The following is a 24,484-nucleotide window of genomic DNA, read 5'->3' on the forward strand; positions in this document are numbered from 1 at the left end:
GGTTGCTGACCAGCTCCAGGCGCTATTGGATGAAACCGATTATCTAGATCCATTTCAGTCGGGTTTCAGACCTGGTTTTGGCACTGAGACGGCCTTGGTCGCCCTGTGTGATGACCTATATCGGGAGAGAGACAGAGGGAGTGTAACTCTGTTGATTCTCCTTGATCTCTCAGCGGCTTTTGATACCATCGACCATGGTATCCTTCTGGAGAGACTTGCGGAGTTGGGTGTTGGAGGCACTGCTTGGCAGTGGTTCCGCTCCTACTTGGCGGGCCGTCTCCAGAAGATAATACTTGGGGAACACTGCTCGACCCCGTGGGTTCTCCAATATGGGGTCCTGCAGGGTTCGGTCTTGTCTCCCATGCTTTTTAATATCTATATGAAGCCGTTGGGTGCAGTCATCTGGAGTTTTGGAGTGCGTTGTCATCAGTATGCTGATGACACACAGCTCTACTTCTCCTTTTCATCTTCTTCAGGTGAGGCGGTCGATGTGCTGAACCGTTGTCTGGACGCGACAATGGACTGGATGAGAACTAACAAACTGAGACTCAATCCTGATAAGACTGAGATGCTGCTGCTGGATGGTTTCTCTGGTCAGATGGTGCATCTGGACGGGGTTACACTCCCCCTAAAGGATCAGGTTCGTAGTTTGGGAGTCGTTTTAGACTCTTCCCTATCACTCGAGGCCCATGTAGCCTCGGTGGCACGGAATGCGTTCTACCAACTTCGGTTGGTAGCCCAGCTACGTCCCTATCTGAGTAAGGAGGACCTTACATCAGTGGTTCATGCTCTGGTAACCTCACGTCTGGACTACTGCAACGCGCTCTACGTAGGGCTACCTCTGAAGACGGTTCGGAAGCTACAGCTAGTGCAAAATACAGCGGCCAGACTGCTAACAAGAATTAAGCGGTCTGAGCATATAACACCTGTTCTGGCTCGCCTGCACTGGCTTCCAATATGCTACCGGGCCAGATTCAAAGTGTTGGTATTAACCTATAAAGCCTTATACGGCACGGGACCACGATACCTGCAGGAACGCCTCTCCCGTTATGAACCGGCTCGTACACTACGGTCTACTACGAAGGCCCTCCTCCGGGTCCCGACCCATAGGGAGGCCCAGAGGGTAGTAACAAGATCTAGGGCCTTCTCAGTGGTGGCCCCCGAATTGTGGAATAGTCTCCCCGAGGAGGTACGCCTGGCGCCGACACTATTATCTTTTCGGCGCCAGGTTAAAACCTTTCTCTTCTCTGAGGCATTTTAATCTAAGTTATTTATGTAAATGTTGTAATTGGTATTTTAGATGATGTACTTTTATATTTGTTATATTGATCTTGTAATTTTATTATTGTATATGTTTCTATGTTTGCCGCCCAGAGAGCTGCTTGCTAGTCGGGCGGGATATAAGCTGAATAAAATAAAAAATAAATAAATAAATTGATGGCAATTAACATTCTCACAGGAGGGGGCTTGATATAACCCCCCTTCCTTGCCACTGTCAATGATGGGTCTGGCTGACTTACCCTCCCTGGAAGCATTGTTCACCCCAGAACAGATCCAGGAGAAGAGCTGTCCAGGCCAGCAGAGGGTAGCTCCTGAGACACAGTTCTTCCTTCAGACCACTGACTTGATGGCAGTTGCTGCACAAGTAAATTTTTAACTAGGGAAGTTTCCCTCCAATCACTGCACCTCCAGAGCAGGGAAAGTAGCATTTGCTTAATTTCATTCACTTGTTCCAAAGTATACTTTAAGATAAAAATTGCTGTTACTAGCTGTGAGGACAGCAAGCTGCTTATCAGTCTGAGGCTTTGGACACACTTGCTTCAAAAACAGTGAGAATGGTTTTTCTGGCTGCATTTCAAAACAACTCTGCCTTCAGCTGGACACATCTCCCTTCCCCACTGCAAACCTCGGACCTTTCAGGACTGCCCACAGCAAAGTGTTGGGCCAATCACTGTCTCTGCCTGACCCTAAAGCAAAGCGTTTCCATTGGCCACACCTGGAAGGGCAACGTGTTGATCTACCAATCAGTTGTTAAATTCCGTCTGAAGCTCCCAATTTTTTTTAAAAATGCACATCAGTAGTCAGCAATTAGATTCGTCTGGCAGTGAATCTAGGGCAGGACAGAAGAGAATGGTGAGGGACCAACTGCTCTCTTACAACACACACACGTTGCAAGCAGCACACTCATGTGCCAACTGTCCAACTTCTGAGAAACCAGTCAGTGTCTTCTTGAATAAAAATTATTAATCTTCAATGCCTTTTTATATAGTAAAACTAGTATTTGAAAAATAGCTGACATCTAGTAGTGCCTTATTATATATGTTGGGACTATAAACATTTTTGCTCTTTATTATTTTCATATTTCAGCTTTTGTAGTAAGCTCCTCTATACAATCTCTTATTACAGTATTGCCAAAGAAATCAAATTAGAGAAGTAGCTGGTCTCCTCAGAAGGAAGAATTACTGTGGGGAAAATCATCTTTTAAAAAAGTATTTAGAGTTCTCTTAACTTACAGCGCAGCCAGGTTTTCCTCCCTCTCTCATAGTATTAGAGCCTGGTGTCATCCAATTAAGTTAAATGTTTAAAGTTGTCCCCTCCCCACCGTAGGACCAATGGACAACATCCTGCCCTGTGGCTGGGGGAGGGGTTTTATTTTTATCTGCTAGTGAATGGGTGAGAGAACTGTAAAATTGTAAACCACCTGGAATACCTTAGCAAAAAAGCAGTATATAAATCTAATAAATAAATAAATAAATGTTGGAAGATTCAGGACACACAAAAGAAAGTACTTCTTCATCCAGGGCATAGTTAAACTATGGAATAAGTCCCACAAAATATAGCGATGGCCACCAACTTAGATTGCTTTATAAAGGAATTAGACAGATTTACTGAGGACAAGGTTGTCAATGGCTAACAGCTATGATGGCTATGATTTACCTTGACTGTCAGAGGCAACATGCCTCTGTATACCAGTTGCTGGGAATCATAATTGAGGAGAGTGCTATTGCACTCAGATTCTGTTTGCAGGCTTTACACAGGCATCTGGTTGAGCACTGCAAGAACAAGATGCTTGACTAGATGGGCATTTGGCCTGATCCATAAGGTCTGTTCTTATATATTATTAGTAGAAGACACCACACAGCAAAGAAGAATTCTGTATCAAACTTTCAGAGGAGGAGGAATGGGCAGACTCATTACATAACAAAATGGAGCCCCAGTCTGTAAGAGCTGTATCATACATAGTAAGACAAAAGTAAAAAGATTTGGACCACAGTTCTGAGGCCAAATAAATATCTCTGCAGATGTAAGCCAAGGATTCACACAATGGTAGCCTCCAGTATATTCCCTCATCTTTGCATCATGGGACACACTTTGGCTTGTGAAAATGGACTTTGAATCAAGTCCCACCTATGCTTATTGACTAAAAAACTTTCAGGAGGCTTAGAAGTATATGTGATTAGGAATGTAACTTTGTAACAATCATAGAGATGTCTACTCAGAACCCAGCCCCATTGAATTCAACAGGGTTCATTCCCAAGTCTGACTGAACTCTAAGAGCTTCTGTTGGAGTACAAATGGAATTGTGCTATTAGTGTTTAACTTACCAAGTCTAGCCTATGACATTTAAGATTTAAAACATTTGGAAAGCAGCTACGGATTTTCTTCTCATGAAAAAACACATGTATACTCGCTCAAAGAATAAGAATTGACTGGACACTCAAAATGTTTGCCCATATATTTCACTTTATTTTTTTAATCTATTCAGATACTATAGTCATCTGCAGGGATAATCATTTGGGACAGTATATCATCTAGCACTGCAAATCTTGCTTTCTCTTTAAATAAAAGTTCTTTTTAAAAAACTACACAGCATCTTTTAAGCAAAAAATACTAAAACAAACCCTTTAGAAATTCTTCCATACAGATGCAAAAACTCAGACTGGCACTTAATTTTTTAAATATATGATACAGAAAGCACACTATGTAATGTAGTGTATCCTTGCTGCAAGTTCTGTGCTGTAAGGCTAACATGGATATAAGGCAGCGTTCACCTTTGCTCCCACTTGATTTCAAGTCCATCACAGAAATGCTTGGGTGCAAATCCACCAAGCGTTACTAGTGCTTTACAATGACCACTCATTTCTCAAGACAACTGCACAGCAGCAGTGCCTAATAGACTGCACATCTCTAGTACATCTCTTCAGTAAGCATAAAAGTGCCTTGCTTCCCTTCATCTAAGTTCAGCCTATCTTTGTTTTGTTTAAAAAGGGTAACTTAAGAGATAGTGCCACATTCATAATAGGCTGCAAGATACTCAAATATTCACCAAAACAAGCAATGAACAAAAAGCTACCAGTGTTCAATAACTGTTGTGTGGCTTTTGTCACTTAGGTTTTATCTTCAGCTGCTAAATACATACATTTAAATTTTTTTGAAACAGCTATGTACCATCACAGATTATCTTCGATCATCTAACTGTTCTAATTCTGTAGCAAATGTGCACTTGGACGTGTTGCCCTTTTAAAGTTTTCACAAATAATAGTATTGTTAATACATTCTCTCTAGCTATTTCACAGATAGTGCAAATAAAACACATTCTTTGGATCACCATTTTAGGATGTTATCCACATAATGATATCAATAGTAAAAAATCAATCAGCCAAAGGTGATAAAATAAACTGTACATATACATAAATTTCCAGCACTCATGTTAAAGGTATTGTCCTTCATTGCTAAAAATTAGTAAATCAGATCACAAGATTAAACTAAGTTTCCAAAGATATGTTAGATTTATATTTAAATAGATATTTAGATATTAAATTTACATCTTCTCCATAATCATATTCTCCATAATTATCATAGAATCTCACATATGGATGTACACATTACCTACTTACCATACTACGCTATGTTACCAGCATATCTTTAAATAAGATATTGTACAGCATTGCTTTATGAAAGAGCTACCTTAAAATAAAAGGTTTTAGAGCTTTATATAAAAGAAGTTGGGACTGTATGTATTCAGCATTTCCTGTTGCAATAGGATGCAGACCTCTTTGCCAACCACTGCCTTTTTCTATTGTAACAGAACCAGATTAGTAGCAGAAACAGCTACACAAAGTGATTTTGAATGCTATCTTATACTGTTTGCTGCATTGACCCGTTTGCTTGTAGTTGCTGGCATCAAGTTCCCATTTGTAGTATTTGTTGTCGAGCCATTTACAACCATGTAATCAACCTTGTTTTCCAGTTTAACCAAGCGTTGCAAGATGTCATCTAGAAGAACCGCAATTGTTCTTTTGAGATCAGCTAGAGAAAAACAAAAACAAAAGGAATCCTGTCTATTTGTACTCCACAACTGAGCTACTGATAATAAATCAGCATATGTGCACATATTCAGGTGAGAATCCATTCAGAGCAACTTGAATTGCACTGTGCCCTGAGATAGCAACAGAACAGTAGTTACCAAGGGGGTGGAGTACAAGTCCCAGCCAAATTTTTGTTTGATTGGTCCTAGATCCATCCCTTCCCAGTTGCAGGCATCAATTTGCACTGGGTAACATATTGTACATCATTGCTTTATGAAACAGCTATCTTAAAAAATTGATTTTTCATCTTAAAATAAAAGGTTTTTAAGCTATATATAAAAGAAGTTGGGACTGTATGTATTCGCCATTTCCTGATGCAATAGAATGCAGGACATTTGGGGCAAGGTGCCAGCAGTAAACTGATCATACCCAGCTCTATTTCTCTGTAACATCTGAATTGGAAGAGGTTGTGCAAATCCTGGACCGGTGCCTGGACTAGGTGGTGGGCTGGATGAGGACCAATAAACTGAGTCTGAATCCTAGCAAGATGGATGTGCTGTGGGGGGGTGGTTCCCGGGTTCAGATAATTGGTCAGTTGCATGCTTTGGATAGGGTCATACTCCCTTTGAAAGAGCAGGTCCATAGTCTGGTAGTACTCCTGGATCCATCTTTGTCACTAGAGGGCCAGGTGACCACAGTGGCTAGGAGTGCCTTTAACCATCTTTGGCTAGTAAGACAGCTGCAGCCATTTCTGGAACAGAATAACCTCACCACTGTTGTCCATGCACTGGTAACCTCCAAGCTGGATTACTGTAATGTGCTCTCTGTGGGGATGCCCTTGAGGGTGGTCCAGAAGCCACAGCTGGTGCAAAATACAGCGGCACGGCTGCTCATTGGGGGGCAAGGTATTGCCAGCATGTTATCCTGCTGCTGAAAAAATTGCACTGACTGCCCATAAGTTACTGGCCAAGTTCAAGGTTCTCGTTTTAATGTACAAACACCTATGCAGCTTGGGACCAGGATGCCTAAAAGATTGTATTTCCTTTTATATACCCAGTTAATAACTACACTCTGCAGGTGAGGGCCTCCTGCAGATACCACCTTATCAGGTTCGTTCTGCACAACATAGGAAGCAGACCTTTAGTGTTGTGGCACTGACACTTTGGAATTCCCTCCCCTTAAATATTAGACAGGAATCATCTCTGTTATCTTTTCGGTGCCCTTCTTCTTTCAACAAGCCTTTTAAGCAGAGACCTTATCCCAGTCTGCATCTTTTTTGGAATTGCTTTTTAGGATTTTAAAAATATTTTTTAAAGATGTTTTTAAGATGTTTTATTTTTATGATATTTAAATATTTTTGTGTGTGTGTTTTCCTTATTTGCCACCCTGGGCTCCTTCTGGAAGGAAGGGTGGGATAGAAATTTAATAAATAATAATAACAACATTCTACCTGGTTACACTGTTTTTTAAATATTTTTATTTAATTTTTTGCTTCATCTAGTTTTATTTCTTGAGGAGCATTCACACAGAGAATGGATCCCTTATCCTTCCCATTTCATTACGTCCAACTAGCATAGCAGTAGCCAAAGCATCTGTCTTTATTTCTTATTTATCATTTATCCACACCATTGGCAGTGAATTCTAAAAAATATTTGTGCGCTGTATAAAAAACCGAATCACTGTGTTTTAACATATGCATTTAATTCCAATGAATGGTCCAAGTCTGATATTCTGCAGTGCACTTTAGTAAGTTTCCAAAATTATACACCTAATCAATTCTAGTTTTTCAGTTTGATATCTTTTCCACTTCTATTTAATCATTCCAGAGGGAACATATCTAGAATTTCAAAATATAGATATACAGTTCATATATGAAGATATGATTATTATCTGTATCCTAATAAAGACTTAATATCCTGATAAGTTTTCTCAAGGCTTCAAAACATTATGCACTTCTTAACCTCAGTGAAACAAGGAATTCCAGGGCCACAATAGATTGTTTTCTGTTAATAACTGCTGAATTTTTTTAACAAGGTATTACTTCTACCCAATAAATAAGAACTTTCTAAAGCTTGTTTGGAATTGTATTACATAACTGTACATTTAAAAGAAGTTCAACAAGGAAAGTTTATTATGTCTTACCATATCCTGACATTGCGACTCCATTACCACCATTCATTATATTCTTGTTTTCTTCTGCCAGTGCTCTAACATACCTTTTACTTAAGTCAAGTATTTGTTCACGCAACTCAGCACTGCTCTGTTGCCTTGGATGCTGAAAGGTGTAGCGCAGTAACATTATGCCCCAGATAAAACCAAATATCAGCAACAATAAACTCAATTTCTGGGACACATTTTTTCTTGAAAATGCAAAAAACATTTCTGAGCAGGACAAAAATGTCAACATAAGGAACTAAGGCTGAAGTCACAGTATTTTCATGGCAGTTTAAACATCTTCACAACAGTTACTCTTCTAGAGAGATCATTTTGTAAACTTTTTTTCCAGTGGACATGCTTGATTCCTGAAATATTATTTTAAAAAGTGTTATCAGTCTTAGGTCTTCATAAAATACAAAATCAGAACAATCTTTACTATATATTGTTTGTAGAATATTCTATATAATAAGAAAGCAGATGCAGCTTCATTATGGCAAACTTCTAAATTCACAATTTATCCAACATTCATCAGATATATGTAAATTAACAAAGCCTAGGACTTCTCTCCTTTAGCCCTGTGTCTGTAATATGGGAATAATTGTGCTGGCCTACCTTACACTACTCTTGTACAGATTTAGATCATGTATATGAAGCACTAAGAGCACATCATAAAACACTAACAGCAATCCTGTTTACGTCTATTCAGAAGTAAGCGCCACTGAATCCTATACATCAGGGGTGGGAAATCTGTGGTCATGAAGATGTTGCTGGACTACAGCTTCCATCATCCTTGACTATTGGTCTTGGGGCTGATGGAAAATTGATTCCAGAAACATCTGGAGGGCCGAAGATTCCCCCCACTACTATGCATACTTCCCTAGAAGTGTGCCCTGTTAAAAACAATGGAACTTATTTCTGAGTAGGCATGTACAGAATTACACTGTCATTCCTAGGCAAGCCTTAGGCTACAACAATATTAGAATCTGGAGAGTAAGCCCATTGGACAAAGAGACATCTTCCAAATAAACACGTATAGGATTGTGGTACTGTAGGTCTTATTATGATTGCCAAGCAATTCAATATGTTTTATTTAATAATTTGCCTTATCAAATTAATCCATTATTTAATTAAAATTCAATAAAAATAGCATAATATCAAAAGCACAATATAGATGCTTTTTTTGAGCTAAACTGTGAATTACCTTTATTTGTTTTAACAAAACAACCACTGTAACTGAAGTAGCCCTGATCTGACTGCAAGTCAAAATGTGTATCCATGCTAAAGTCAGTGTCAGTATAATTTAACTTACATTAGTTAGTCTGAAGCATTCTTTAGTTATCAGAGCAAATAGCACAATCTTTTGCTCAACTGGCAGCCATATAGGAAAAAGGGAATCTTCTGGGGGGGGGGGAAATCAAGGGTGAGAAAGTGAAAGTTAATTAAACCCACTAAGAAATTATATATAAGAGAGGAAATATTATAGAAGATAAATTCATAAAACTTCATAGTTATACCAAAAGGCCACAAAATACTTCAAGTTAAAATGTGATTAAACATTTACAATACAATAAATGACCAACCCCACCCCGAATCAGTATTTGGGCTTTCACTTGTAGTTCACATATATGCCTGTAAAAAAACAAATAAACCCAAACATAATCCAAATCCTGCTTTAACCTCCATTTCTAATATGAAACAATTATTCCATAATACCCTTTATTTTTCTTTTGAGCTTTGTTTATAACACAATAAAGCATTTTTATTGGGCCAAATTCTATAGGAGAAATGTAAGGTTCAAAGTTATACAAAGCTCTTCTTCAGGCACACTGACCATTTTGGCTTCAAATTAAACATTATGCTGAAATGGAGGAAGGCATTTCCAAACAGTTATGATTTATGAACTGGAGAAATAATTATTTTTACTCAGAAACTCTCTACCCATCCATAGACACAACCTATTTCAAGCTACCTGATCTATGCTAAGCAAATACATGTAGATGAAAAGACAGATAGGCTACACTAGTCAATTCATTTGTCATATCCAAGATACTCTCTCAAAAACATTATTTCATCAGCCTAGTAACATTTATGCAGCAGCATTCCAAGAATTCTGTGTAACCCATCAGCTTGTGCATTGTTACATTTGGAGAAAGATATCTTGTACTTCTAATATTGCCATTCTATACGTGTCCACTTAGAAATAAGCACATTTGAGTTCAAGTGGCCTTACTGCTACCTAGACATAGTTTTGCACTATTAACCTCGGGCAAATTATTGAGCATACGATTAAAATGATCATGAAAGGAAAGCAAAATAAAACATGATCCAGAAAGGATAAATCTGCCAGCACCAGGGAGACTTTTTAGAAAAGAATGTCGTTCTGTTTACAATCTCAAATAGTAAGATGCAAAAGAAGTAAATGGAGGGGGCGGATTTCTGAACACACATGAGGATTTAAAGATTCAGGTAGGAGAGCAGTAATAACCTATTTTACGAAGGAAAATTACCATACATGAAAAGAAACATGGGGTTTGCCTGGAACATGTAAGCTAACAAAAGAAACACATCAAATCATACCTTGGAAGCACAGCTGGCTGAAATTGCATAATTCCAAAAGAGCCATTCACTGTACATCAGCATTTTTTGATCGCCAAACGCCCTAAACCATAGCCAAGCTCGTCCACCCCTCCGGCCCTCAATTTCCTTCTCACCCTCTCTGCCTTATACCTAGATCACACTCTCCAATCCTAAACGGGGTTACCACGCAATCCCGTAAGCCTACCGGAACTTTCAGCACGCACAACAAGCTCCCCAGTTTAGTTCCGCCCATTCCGTGCCAGCATCCTCTTTATTGCGTTGTACATAGAGGATGGACCGTGCGATCCAGTCACATGCAGACTTCACTTCCGGCTGCTGGTGGAAAAGGGGGAACACCAAATGCAAGAGGCACCTTTGGATATAGCGCTTAAACTTAATAACACGTGATAATGTATTATGTATGTCTGATCTTACGTTTCATCAGTAAAAAAAATACTCGTTGCTGCTCAAAAGTTTGCATTTCTGCTTACAACCCATTCCTGGTTTTAAATCCCTGATGATTGTAATGTTTTGATACATACTAATAAATATTAATTTACTTTAATAAATATATTACATTAATAGTGATTATATATTAGATCATACTTATTTGACACTAGAAGACTCACATGTTGTGTCCTAGTATCTGATTATTATGGCTTATTGTCTACCACATTTTATTATGAGTTCTGTATCATATATTGCTGTGTTGTGCTGCAACTCAGGACAAAGTTTTTATTGTTAATTAGACTTGTTAGTCATTTGTTACCCAAATGTCTTGAAGTTACTTACAACACATTTAAAAACATAAACATACATATATTATACCATTTTTAAAAAATCTTATCCTATGTATTTTAGTTCTGTTGAGTTCAGTGTGAGTCTTTAACTTACATCAACCACCCTCTTTTGTGAACATGTTAGGTCATGATAGGCACACAGAAAGTGGAATATGAAAGACTTTAGGATTCCAACAGGCCAGAATCCAAAGATCTACAGCACAATCCAATGTGTGACTATTCAGAAACAAGTCCTGCTGTCTACAACTGGATTTACTCCCAAGTAAGTATGCATAGGATTTTAGCCTTACTTTAGGTTTGCCCAAGGGCTTGGGCACACCCAGTGGGATTTAAAATTTTATTTTGCCTTTGAAGAATGATCACAATAACATACCAAAAACTGCTTTTGAGACTCTCCTCAGTCACAAAATTAATTTTCAATGTGGCATTGGGGAGCCACTATTTTACAAACACAAATCCAGTGTTCCCTTGTACAAGCATAACAAATTAGATTTTTTGGCTCCGGTGTATTGCTACCACTATTGCCTCACATAGGAGGGATCAATCAGCTGGGCTTCAGAAGTTATGCTTGTCTGACCATCTTGTGCTAAAAGCAAAGGTATCCATGTTGGCCAGTAAGACAAAGTCCAAAATCCATAGTTGGATAATACATTTATTATTCCCTCCTTTCTTTCAGAAGGTGTCTTTTAAAAACTGAACTTTTTAGACAGGTCTTTTAATATGATTTGTTTTTTTCCCTAGTCAATACAGTATTATTGATGCTTTTATTATTGTTGTTTTTCATGATTTTTATTTATTTTAAAATTTTATGCCTTGGTACTAGCCAGCAGCTGGTATAGCACAGTGGGGAGGAGAGCCTGGCTTGGAGTCTAGAGTCTGTGAAATCCCTGCTCATGTCTCCTGGGTGTCAAGGGCCAGCTAAAGATCACTCCCACAGTGAGTGGCTCAGGGATTATGTGCCCTGCCACCTGTGCAGCTGTGGGCAAGCAGCATAGTCCCAAGGAGCCCAGTTGCCCCCCGGCTGGCAGTTGCGGACAAGGAAGGGGCTGGCTTGTGCAGCTGTGGCAAGCTGAGCAGGCCCTAGCCAGCTGGGGAGGACGAGCCTCAGAGGGAGGCTATGGTAAACCCTTTCTGAATACCACTTACCATGAAATTCCTATTCATAGAGTAGCCATAAGTCGGGATCGACTTGAAGGCAGTCCATTTCCATGTTGTAAGACGCCTTGATGTACTCTATGAAAAGTGTGACCTATAAATACTTTAATAAATAAATAATAGACCAACTAAAATGAGTTGCAACGGAAGGGAAATTACCAGAGCCCCAGCACAGCCTATTAATCTTTTTTTGGATATATTCATAGGGTTTCTATGGTAAGAGGTTTTCAGAGGAGGTTCACCATTGCCTTCCTGTAAGCCTACAGCAGCTGGTATTTCCAGCTGGTCTCCCAAGTACTAACCAGGCCTGACACTGCTTAGGTTCGCGAGATCAGACGAGTTCAGGGTAGCATGGCTGTAGATGGCACAATCTCTAATTTGCCCAATATGTACCTCAGTCACATTCTCTTGCTCACTCCTAAACAAACACAAATGACTTTTAAAAAAGTCTCTCGCAGGTATGAAGAGCAACTGATGTCTTGGCAGAGCCCACATCTCCTATACCTGAACTGTTAGTTGCAAATTAAAGTGAGAAGCTGAGAGCTATTATGGCTAAAATGACATTATGATGAAAGAGAATGTTTTGCACAGCAGAATCGGAGGTAGAATTCCCCAAATTATTCATCAGTTAACCAAAGGTATTCACTAATAGGTAAAAAACCTTGCAGTTTAAGAACATACCTATAGCCCATAGATAATTCTCTCAAACTTTAAAAAGCAGGGGAATTGGGCAGCTATAGTGAATGCACAAGGGGAGCAGGAGACCTGACCTCCTCTCTGAGATATTGGACCGCCCTACAAATTTGTCAAAATGCAAACACAATTTGGGTTGGTCTTTCACAGTCCAATCCACTTCCTGCCATCTCCAAAGATGAATTATATTTTGTATGCTTGTTGGTGTTCTTCTTTGCTTCTTTCCTGTGTTACTAATGTTTCTAGAGAGAATCTAACCTAGAAAATTTTATTTCTCTCATTCATCCTAGAAATCTGTGTCAAATTTATTTTTATTAATTTCAAAGCCTTTTTATTGGTCAATGCCATATGATGGTGAAGACAGCCTTTTGTTTTTCAAATTGGAGGTTATGTTCTATTTCTATTTTGGGTGCATTAACAGTTGAATAGGAATCACGGAATTGCAGGGATGGTGTCAGGAAGGCTAAAGCTGAGAATGAGCTGAGGTTAGTGAGGGATGCTAAAAGCAACAAAAAAGCTTTCTTCTTCAGGTACATCCATAGAAAAAGACAGAGAAAAGAAATAGTGGCACAGCTACTCAATGACGATGGCAAAATTATAACAGATGAGAAAGAAAAGGGAGAAGTGCTCAGTTCCTACTTTGGCTCAGTCTTCTCCCAAAAAAGGGTCTATGACCCTCCCGGGAAACATGAAGTGGAAGGAGCAGGATTGGAGCTTGAGATTGATCGACAAACAGTCAAGGAATACCTAATCACTTTGAATGAGTTCAAATCGGCAGGGCCCGTATTGAAGGAACTGGCTGAAGAACTCTCAGAAACGCTGTCTATTATCTTCGCGAAATCATGGAGAACTGGTGAAGTGCCGGATGACTGGAGGAGAGCTAATGTTGTCCCTATCTTCAAAAAGGGCAAAAAGGAGGAATCGGGGAACTACAGACCAGTCAGCCTAACATCAGTCCCTGGAAAAATTCTGGAGCAGATTATAAAGCAGTCAATCTGTAAGCACCTTGAAAACAATACAGTGATTACTAGGAGCCAACAGGGATTTATGAAGAACAGATCCTGCCAAACTAATCTTATCTCATTTTTTGATCAGGTAACCTCCCTCGTAGACTGTGGGAATGCTGTGGACAAAATATATCTTGACTTCAGCAAAGCTTTTGACAAAGTGCCCCATGATATTCTGATTAGCAAGCTAGCAAAATGTGGACTGGATGGAACAACTATCAGGTGGATCCACAGTTGGCTCCTGAATCATACTTAAAGAGTGCTTATCAATGGTTCCTTCTCAAACTGGGCAGAAGTAACGAGTGGGTTGCCACAAGGCTCGGTCCTGAGCCCAGGGCTCTTCAACATTTTTATTAACGACTTGGATAAGGTGGTACAGAGCATGCTTATCAAATTTGCAGATGATACAAAATTGGGGGGCACAGCTAATACTGTGGAACACAGAAACAAAATTCAAAGGGACCTTGATAGGCTGGAGCATTGAGCTGAAAACAACAAAATGAAATTCAACAGGGATAAATGCAAAGTTCTACACTTAGGAAAAAGAAACCAAATGCACAGTTATAAGATGGGGGATACTTGGCTCAGCAATACGACTGTGAGAAGGATCTTGGAATTGTCGTTGATTACAAGCTGAATATGAGCCAACAGTGTTATGTGGCTGCAAAAAAGGCAAATGCTATATTAGGCTGCATTAACAGAAGTATAGTTTCCAAATAATGTGAAGTATTAGTTCCTCTCTATTCAGCACTGGTTAGGCCTCATCTTGAATACTGCGTCCAGTTCTGGTCTCCTCACTTCAAGAAGGATGCAGACAAACGAACAGGTTCAGAGGAGGGCAACAAGGATGATCAGGGGACTGGAAACCAAGCCCTATGAGGAGAGACTGAAAGAACTGGTCATGTTTAGCCTGGAGAAGAGAAGACTGAGGGGAGATATGATAGCACTCTTCAAATACATGAAAGGTTGTCACACAGAGGAGGGCCGGGATCTCTTCTGGATCGTCCCAGAGTGCAGGACATGGAATAATGGGCTCAAGTTTCAGGAAGCCAGATTTCGACTGGACATCAGAAAAAACTTCCTAACGGTTAGAGCCATACAACAATGGAACCAATTCCAGAGCTTGGAAAAGTTACTTTTTTGAAATCCTGTGGCCTGGCTGGCTGGGGCTGATGGGAATTGTAGTTCAAAAAAGTAACTTTTCTAAGCTCTGCCAATTACCTAGAGTGGTAGTGGGCTCTACAACACTGGAGACCTTCAAGAGGCAGGTGGAGGGCCACCTGTCGGGGATGCTTTGATTTGGATTCCTGCATTGAGCAGGGGATTGGATCTATAGGCCCCTTCCAATTCTACTATTCTATGATTCTATGAATCTGAAACTGCAGTTTGCTGTAAAATCAGATTGATTACAGTATGTTGCTACTTCAGCAATGACTCTAGCTGTTGGAAAAAAGAGAATGCATGTTTTCAGCCTGCTATCCAATTCATTTAAGGCAAGGTGAGCACAGTCAATTAAAAACATAGAGCACACCTAGAATTTTGCTAGAATATATTTCACCTCCCACTGTTTTGTCTTGTGCAAATTGAGACACTCCTCATGTCCACTGCAGACTATTAAGCAGAGTAGTCAGTGCCATTATTCCACAATTATTTTTGGAGTTTTTTTAGTGTAAATTTTGTGTTTTGTAAATAGTGTTGCTGTACTTCACATATTCACAGAAAGAGAAACAAAATAAAATGATTTCCTATAGGAAACTTCACTAAAATTGCAAAGTAAATCAGACATATTTAAAGTGACCCATCTGAACTACATCAACTGTCTTAATAATGTTGCTTCCTCCCTGCTAAAACACGATGAGCACAGCACATGTCTTCTTTCTATTATTTGGGCTGATTGCAGGTGTTGCCACCACTCACCATATGCTCAGAGGCACGTTACCAAATTCTTCCAAGCTACACAGGAATTAATTTATTAAATTAATTAAAAATCAGCCAGGTATTTTTTTAACTTTTAAACTGCAGAAGATGAAGGTCAGAGTATGGGGCAAGGTCAGTATTAGGATTACAGGGACTCTGTGAACATGGCTGAGTTTTTATGAATTTCAACAGATTATGAGACCTCTGAGAGAAAAAAGTCCAAAAGGGCTCTGGGTTTTTTTCCTCCCTTTTTAGACTTTGAACTCTCTATTCTCTCTGACTGTTTTGTGTATCGCCATGAAAATGTAGAGGGTTGTTAAGCAAGCATTTCTAAGTTCAGGACTATAAGTTTTGTAAGGTTTTGTTTTGAAATGAGCTAATGGGAGCATGGCATGGGGAGTATTTTCAATTTAACATTGCGGAATGTTAAAAAATCCACACTGGTTATAGTATACAGCCACTCTTGTGGCTGTATAATAAACAAGGAATGGACGGAAGGATTGCTGGCTACAATGTTGACTGGGATCCTATACAATATACATGGGCGTAAGCCCCACTGAAACCTGCCCCATTAACTTCCAACTACTGTAAGGGCAGAATATGGAGAAACCGATTGGTTCCCAACCAGAAAGGGTGTGAGACAGGGGTGTACTTTATCACCTTATTTGTTTAATCTGTATGCAGAACATATCATAGGGAAAGCGAGATTAGACCAAGATGAAGGAGATGTGAAAATTGGAGGGAGAAAAATCAATAATTTAAGATATGCAGACGATAGCACATTTAACTAGCAGAAACCAGTAATGATCTGAAATGAATGCTGATGAAAGTTAAAGAGGAAAACACAAAAGCAGCACAAAAGTAATGACAACAGAAGATTTGTGTAACTTTAAAGTTGACAATGAGGACAATGAACTTGTCAAGAATTATCAATACCTTGGCACAGTCCTTAACCAAAATGGAGACAATAGTCAAGAAATCAGAAGGCTAGGACTGGAGAGGGCAGCTATGAGAGAACTAGAAAAGGTCCTCAAAATAAAGTGAAGATCATACAGATAGGGTTGCCAGGCTCAGGGCCTGAGACTGATCCTGTATCTTTAGGAGAAAAGAAATTCAGCCAAGTGCAGGTGTTCTTGTAACAGTGTAATGGGAAAAACCACAAAGTGGAATTCTCCCTTCCTCCCGCAGAACTTTTAAAGATACAGAAGACCTCTTGGTTGCCAGACCATACAGACCATGGTATTTCTGATCTCTGTATGGATGTGAAAGCTGAACAGTGAAAAAAGCGGGTAAGAGAAAAATCAATTAATTTGAAATGTGGTGTTGGAGGAGAGCTTTGTGCATACCCATGAACTGCAAAAAAGACAAATAATTAGGTCATAGAACAAATTAAATCAGAACTATAATTAGAAGCTAAAATGATGAAGCTGAGGTTATCATACTATGGACACATGAGAAGACATGATTCCCTAGAAAAGACAATAATGCTGGGAAAAACAGAATGGAGTAGAAAAAGAGGAAGGCCATAAAAGAGATGAATTGATTACATAAAGGAAGCCACAGACCGGAACTTACAAGATCTGAACAGAGTGGTTTATAACAGATGCTGTTGGAGGTCGCTGATTCATAGGGTCGCCATAAATCGTAATCGGCTTGAAGGTATATAACAATACATGCAATACGGTCGCGCTGTTCGTCGAAATTCTAGAATACAGCCTTTATTACAATTTACAATAAGTCCCTCAAGGGAAGGCAACAGGCCAAAGTGACATTATAGGTTTATATCCCACCACAGATCAGTCTGGAACCCTGCACAAAGAAAAAAACAAAACAACTACGTCTTGGCTTAAAGCATAGCAACCAGCACAACGCATGCCTACCAAACACCCGAAACAGACAGCTCACACAGGTGAGATTACTTTACGCTTGCGCCTCGCATACTATCTACTGCTTTACTCCTTGCGGTGGCAGCGCCTCCATTGTGGCATAAGGGGGCGGGGTGTCTGATAACTCCGCCCACTCGCCCAGTGTCGGGCGCAGACCTTACTGAGCGAGGCGCCATTTTACGCTGCTGCCGCCGCTGCCACCAAGACTGGAGGGGAACTCGTTGACTGGAGGCAATACTAGGAGAAGGTCGGGGCTCACCGCTCCTTACTCGGATTCCCACTCGTTTAATCCGCCTACCGCGTTAGAAACGCGCCGACATGAGCGACGTCGAGGAGAACAACTTCGAGGGAAGGGTGAGTAGCGAGCCGTTCTATCCAGGCTGAGGTGTCGGAGGCCTGGCCTGGTCCTGAGGGCATAAACTAGGTGAAGAGAGAAAATAAGTCTCCTAGCCGGGCGCTGAGCTGGGCGGAGTCACCCAGAGAGCGTCGTTGTTTCTCGCCAAAATGGTTCCTTGCCTGAGGTGCGGCCGTGCCGATTCCTGTAGGGGCCATTCTCTCGGTTTCTATTCCGGGCTTTGGCCTTCCCGTCCTCAGTTTCTTTACCAGGATCTTAGTTTTAAAAGCCGTGATCCTGGAGTTCTGTTGTTAATTATCTCCCCGTAGCCCCTTATCGGGCTTTGTTTTTTTTACTTCGCAGTCTCTCACGTTGCCCAGTTCGTAGCGTCTTCCCAGTTTGTAATTCTGACCTCGGCTGGAATCAGTTGTCCTCATGAGTACAAACATATTCTATTTTTTAAAAAACAAAAAACTTTTTTCCCAGTTCCTGCCCCCCAAATACTCTGATCGAAGTCAGAATATGTGTTTGTTGGTTAGTTCGCATAGATCAGAAAATCGGGCGGGCGAGTAACGAAACGCTCTTTTTATGTAAGAGAGGCTGTTGTCCTTCTTGGCTCTGCAATCTCCAGAAATGGAGGAAGTATTCCCAGTCCCGTAATCTTCAATCTCTTCAAACCGAGGACCCACGTTTTGCGCCCACACGTGCAGTTGGACACCCATTTCTTAATTTTTCACCATGTATTTTTACAGCGGTTGTGTTGCTGTGGTGACCCGCCTTAGCTTGGGGTGTGACCCACTAGTGGGTCCTTGCCCACCAGTTGAAGTTCAGTACCATAGATAACTTCCCTGTAGATCCAGAACAATGTTTAATTAACCACGAGAAGCCAGAATCAAATTTTGTGTGTATGATGGCAGCAGACATTTTTCTCTATTGATCTTTGTTAGTAACAGTGAAATTCACTATTTGGACCAAGTCCAATCCATAGCCCATGACTGTGCCTCATGTGCATTGTTTTGTCCTTTTCTTAATTCTTGTTATTATTGTGTATGTTGCAGGGAATCAACCTTTCCAAATGCCCCCTTCCAAATTTTTCTAAAGGAGAGGTATGACTCTTCTCTCAGATGAAGTGGAGGCCTTAATGTTTTTCTGTATGGGAAAATGAATTATGTTAGCTTTGTTTATCAGGCCTTTTTGTGCTGCTGTTGAACTATCTCTATAAAGCAGCTTAAGAGAACCTTTTTCTTCCTCCTGCCTGAAAATATGAAGAAGTATGAGGAAATGTATTACTTCTGAAATATTTGTTTTTGACATAGCTTGCAACTTGCAATTTTTCCTACAAATCCGAACAGTAATAATAAGGAGGCTTGAGTGTGGTAAGCAGAACAGCTCTAGTCATTCTTGAGTGGAATGGATCTCTTTGACCCTTAACAAATAGGGTTCAGTCTAGGCTGGTTGTGGAACTGAAATAGCATTAGTTGCCTTGGATAATCTGCATGTGGAGGTGAGCAGGAGGAAAATAGTTTGGGTGGACCTCTCAGCAGCTTTTAGCACTGTAGGGCATTCCATTCTCTTAGGCCAGTTTGAACATCTAGTCAGAATGTTCTCATATTGTTTTTAAATCTGGCCACAAACAGCATGAGGTTATTGGGGAAACTAGCTCAATTCCATTGGAGCAGGGCCTACTATATCAATAATACTGATCACACCCATCTCTTTCTTTATGTAAGTATCTGGGAGCAACTGTCTCAATGCTGAACTGATGTCTGATAGCTTAGTAACTAAGTTGAAACAAACTGACATTGAAGTCAAACAAGACAGAAGTGGTGGTAGTGGGTAATCCAAAATCTTAGTATGGGGGAATTAGTTTAGTGAACAAGATGCCAATATGCTTCACTGCTAACTTTTTACAGAACTATACTGCTCTATACTTAACACACACATACTCTTCTATTTTCTTTGAGTGGGAGATCTGTGCTGCAGTTGCTGCCTGTGAACATCGATGCCCAGTTCAAAGTGTCTGTGCTTGCCTTAAAAACCCTTCATAGTCTAGGACTCTCTATCCTAAAAATTACTTACATTGATATGTATCCTAATTCCAGTTGCAGTTCTTAGATCAAGATATGCTGTGCATTCTCTTTTTATGTGAAATGACTAATCAGCAGGTAGTAGCAGAGCTTTTACTATAATTGCCCTGGAACTCTGAAACCTGAGTGAGGTTAGTAACTTTATGACCCTGGTGGTATTGTGGAGGGGTTGAAAACGTACCTATTTCATGTGGCATTTTATGGTTAGAATGAATATTACAGCCATGAGATGTAGATTTCATTGGTACATTTTTGGTAGGGTGTAGATCTTGTGCAGTTTTTTAAACTGAATTCTGCTTTAATTTTTTGTATAAATGCCTGCTAAGTTTGGGGAAAGTAGTATACAAATGTTGTAATATATAAATTGAACCCCAGTCCTAAATTTATTATGCAGAAATGCCTTTTAACATCAATGAAGTAAATTTTGGGGGGGTCAAAAAATTAATTATGGATATAGGTAAATAGCATCTTTATCTTGTGACGGTGGGTGTGCGTTAAATATAGAGTAATATAGTTCTGTAGAAAGTTCTAGGCAGTGTATCTGTGTCCAACCAGTACACTAAACTTAAAATAGATGTGTACTATTCAAAGCTGAGAAATAGACTGTTACATCAAAAGTGGTGTTAAGGAATGTTTTGTTGCCTTTTAGGACATGTTGACTGCATCTCTCTGGCTTTTAATGCTTTGGGACTCGAGCTAAGTTGTGGTAGTGGGTTTGTTGATACAACGTTTGGTGCTTGAAAGAAAAAAATAAATAGCTTGTCAAAAAGCCCACAGAATGTTAGTCCACCTTACAACCTATAAAAAAGAAAAGTTTAACTTGCTTACAGCTTCCTGGTTTCCTGGAGGCAGTTCTTTCTATATGTGTATTACAATTGGTGCTGAGCTATGGGCAATTTCATTTATTGAATGCTCAGCTTACTCTGTACTGGAGCATGCTGTCTCTTACATTAGTATTTTCCATAAGAAAAGGCAGGCGAGAGAGGACAGCTGATTTGCTTGAAGTGAGGCCAATAAGCACTCAGATGTCCGAGTGTCAATCAACCCAGCTATCCCCCAGCCTTGGGGCTGAGGGAGAGACAGGGGTCACTGTGCAACAGTTGGGATGAACCCCTCTGCCTTCTGCAGCTTCAAAGTATAGAAGAAGACTAATTGCTCCTCACACATGCCAGGGGGCAGCAGCAAGTGAGATGACCAGAAATGTTGAGGTCTACCTATAGAGCTTACTGTTTTATAAATATATTTTAAAAACTTCTGCCTCGGTTTCTTTTTCCAAATGTGATCATCTCAATCTGTACTAAGTTCTATGTGTAGTGAAACATTTGTATTAACTGAATACATTTGAGAAAGATAATGCTTTAAAGATGGACTAGTTTTTTCTGAGACGACAAAAAGCCAACCTTGCAATTTTGTAAAGGCTTTAATCCTATAAATTCAAATTTGCAGCTCAACTACCAACCCTACTGCTGTTTCCAGTAAATGGCAACTTGGGAGGTTTGGTAAAGAGAGGTTCAAAGTTCATTGCATATCTTCTTGAGTCTAAATAGTTGCTTAAAGTATTGAAAAATTGCAGTTTGATGCCTGGGGATTCAAGAAAATGATGGTAGTTTTATGGATGGGCCATACCTAAATAAATAACATTGATACACGCATCTAATACAAAAATGGATTTCTGTGGGGCTGTATCTTGGATCTGTATTATAGTTGCTCAGATTTATCATTGCATTCAAAAACATTACCATATAATTTCTGAACCCTTTTTATTTTCCGTAGCTTAGTCTTAGAACATCAGCCTTGCATGCAGAAGGTCCAAGGTTCAATCTCCAGTATGTCCAGGTAGGCTAGGGAGAGAACCCTTCCTGAAACCATGGAGAACCGCTTCCAGTCAATGTAGAGAATACTGAACTAGATGAACCAATGGGTCTTGCTGTATGCAGTAGAGCATCTGGTTTGCATGCAGAAGGCCCCAGGTTCAATCCCTGGCATCTCCAGGTAGGACTAGAAAGGTACCTAGTCTGAAATCCTGGAGATCTGCCAGTCAGCGTAGACAATACTGAGCTGGATGGACCAATGGTCTGACCCACTACAGTAGGGCCACACTCATTCTGCAGGTTAGGTTCCAGACCCTCGCCAAAAAGTGAAAACCGCTGAAAATCGGATCAGCTGTAGCACGGGGGTCTGGAGCCTAACCCTCTGATCACCCCGGAGGAGGAGGAGATCAGCTGTAGCAGGATCTGGTGGGATCAGCTGGAGCGCTGGAGTCTGATTGCCCCTGAGGAGGAGAAGATCAGCTGGAGCGCACTACAGCTGATCTTCCCCTCCTCCTGCGAGATCAGCTGGAGTGTAGGGAGCTCCAGCCCCCACTCCAGCTGATCGCTCTGCTGGTGCCATATTAGCGGAACGCGGAGGAGTGGGGCCCTGCTGTATAAGGCAGCTTCACCCTAGATCACATTCTAGGGCCCTGGAGGGCTATTATTACCCTAATTCTAGATGTTTAGGACTTACATCTGTTTATTTAATGAAGGGAACACCCTCTTTTATTATTGCTTCACATTTCAAGTCTAAGCATGAATACTGAGAAGAGGTTCTAGGGCTAAGGTCTGAGATCTTGATGGAGTTTCTTTAATTCTTTATGGGGAATACTTTCCTAACCTGCAGTGAGATTTAACATGTCAATACTTTTAATATAACTATGGAAAATGAATACAAGTGTTAGCGACGTTACCTAGGTGCTACTTCCAGTTGTACCTTTTCATAATTGTGTTCTGAATATGCATTTAGAAAAGGCCTCAAAATGTGTTTCATGTTGGAATGTTCATGTAAAGCAGGGTTGGGGAAACTTGGGCCTGGGGGCCAAATGTAGCTTCCAGTCCTTGCTGTCTGGTCCCTGGGACTCACCAAACCACAGTTCTCATCAGCCCTGTGTCTCACTGTCCTTGAGGGTCTTTGCCTAGCTACAATTTGTCCTTCAACTCTGATAAAGCCTTTTGTTAGCCTTGATGGAGGATAGAGAGGGGTATATGAGAGTCGGTGTAGAAACTAGCCTATTGTACAAAGGTAAATTTCACATTCATTGCTCTACCCACTTTTGCTTCTGGCCCTATCACTGGTAGGTGGGCCCTGGGAGGTTTCCCACAAGGGAATGCAGACCTTGGGTTGAAAAGGCTTCCCCAGAAAACCTGTGACCTTCTAGGTGTACCCCAACAGTTCCCATCTTCCTGACCATTGACTATGCTTGCTGGGATTGATGGGAGTTGGTATCCAGCAGCATCTGGAAGGTCAGGAGTTCGTCATCCCTGATATAAAGTGATAGGCCTACTCTTTCATGCATAAGCATTCTCAAATTAATGAAATGTGCAGCTGTTGACTAGCCACTTTACAACATAAGTAGGACAGAACATTGGACATAGCCCTGAAAAAAATAGGCATACTTCTCAGAACATATGTTTCTAGAGACAAATGAGATCCTGCTATTAAAGTAGTACAAGTTAAAAGTTCCTTCAGGGTGCACAGGACTAGTTTATGGTTTTTGGATTGTGGTAATTATTTTTATATATTTTTGATGTGGCCAAAACAAATTATATGAATTTGAATCTTGTGTAAGCCTTCCTGTGTGCTCTTCTAAAAATGTTATAAATGTTATAAAATGGACTATTAGAGCAAAATTGTTTAATCTCGTGCATAGTTACTATATTAATAAGTGAAAACATTATTTAAAAGGTAAGAGGTGTATGTATTTGTTAACTAGGGGTCAGAGCAGATATAATGCTAGCTTTACAGTTAATTAGGCTGCAGGATCATACATTCTATTTTTCCCTCTTCCATGAATTCCCCCAATCTTCTTTTCTATAGGTCTGATTAATTTGTAGTTAATACCAACTTAGGAGTGCTCTGAATTCTTGGGAACTCTTTGAAAATACTTTCTGTGCAGATAAGATTGCCTATGAACCAGATCATTTCCCTTCTTCACTTAGTGTTCCCTGAGCAAACTAGTTTTATTTGGAGTTGATTCTGTCTTAGGGTACAGTCCAACTCACCTTTCTGCTGGGTGGAGTTGGAAGCTGCCGAGCGCTGACTGCACTGGGAGGCTCCTGGCTCTGCCACAGCAGAGATGTGGCTCCACTAGGAGCCTGCTGATGCAGCTGGAGGTCAGCCAGGAAGATGGAGGGATCTTCCCTGTATTCAGAGCCCTCTCCCAGGTCCCGATCCCCCTTCAAACTCCATTGGCCAAAAGGCCAGTGCGGTTAAACAAAAGAAGAGAGAGAGAGGTATATTTCACATAATGGTAACATTGAAGCATTGTTCTTGCTTTTGAGCCCTTGCTCCTGGTGGCTTCCTCAGAGTTACATACATACATAACCAGAGGCCCACATTTCTGCCCTCACCACGTCTTGGCAAGCAGAAATGTGAGCCTCTGATTATTAAGTAGGTTCACTGTCCCATTGCTGCCTATGGGAAGTGCTTACTCCCCAGGAGGCTTGTTTGATGTAGCCGACAGAGCCCATGTTCCGCTGGGCTGACAGTTCCCAAGTGGGAGGAGGATCCCATGGAGCTTTCCGTCA

The 24,484-nt window shown here is 40.5% G+C and overlaps 2 protein-coding genes across 15 annotated transcripts in view; one reads left to right on the forward strand and one right to left on the reverse strand.

The window, feature by feature from the left end:
- Positions 1-3,733: 3,733 nt before the first annotated feature.
- Positions 3,734-10,378, reverse strand: CCDC126 (coiled-coil domain containing 126). 7 transcript variants are annotated; one of them, XM_061587466.1, is made up of 4 exons: positions 10,044-10,378; positions 8,776-8,861; positions 7,452-7,584; positions 3,734-5,310 (listed from the first exon to the last, which is right to left on the reverse strand). In XM_061587466.1, the coding sequence occupies exons 1-4, from the start codon at positions 10,087-10,089 to the stop codon at positions 5,135-5,137; spliced, it is 441 nt and encodes a 146-aa protein (XP_061443450.1). In that variant the 5' UTR covers positions 10,090-10,378; the 3' UTR covers positions 3,734-5,134. The 7 variants fall into 7 exon arrangements, with proteins under 7 accessions (XP_061443450.1, XP_061443445.1, XP_061443449.1 ...); XM_061587461.1 differs by having other exon boundaries at positions 8,776-8,864; positions 10,044-10,375; XM_061587465.1 differs by having other exon boundaries at positions 7,452-7,831; positions 8,776-8,864; positions 10,249-10,362.
- A 7,201-nt stretch (positions 10,379-17,579) lies between these two features.
- Positions 17,580-24,484, forward strand: part of TRA2A (transformer 2 alpha homolog) — a 26,313-nt gene continuing 19,408 nt past the window's right edge. For 4 of the 8 annotated variants that reach the window (XM_061587456.1, XM_061587454.1, XM_061587455.1 and 1 more), the window contains exon 1: positions 17,583-17,855. In XM_061587456.1, the coding sequence (XP_061443440.1) occupies positions 17,820-17,855 (36 nt within the window). In that variant the 5' untranslated portion in view covers positions 17,583-17,819. Of the gene's footprint in view, positions 17,856-24,484 lie in introns of all 8 variants that reach the window. The other 4 variants (XM_061587453.1, XM_061587458.1, XM_061587460.1 and 1 more) reach the window with 2 other exon arrangements.

Source organism: Rhineura floridana, chromosome 10, assembly GCF_030035675.1.
Source record: "Rhineura floridana isolate rRhiFlo1 chromosome 10, rRhiFlo1.hap2, whole genome shotgun sequence".
Classification (NCBI taxonomy): Eukaryota; Metazoa; Chordata; class Lepidosauria; order Squamata; family Rhineuridae; genus Rhineura; species Rhineura floridana.

Excerpts from the sequence above, each read along its gene's own strand:
- CCDC126 (XM_061587461.1), bottom strand. The coding sequence starts at position 10,089 with ATGGCTCTTTTGGAATTATGCAATTTCAGCCAGCTGTGCTTCCAAG. Across the intron at positions 8,865-10,043 it reads CAGCCAGCTGTGCTTCCAAG|AAGATTCCCTTTTTCCTATA; the intron begins GTATGATTTGAT and ends CCCCCCCCCCAG. Across the intron at positions 7,585-8,775 it reads AATGCTTCAGACTAACTAAT|CATCCAAGGCAACAGAGCAG; the intron begins GTAAGTTAAATT and ends TACACCTTTCAG.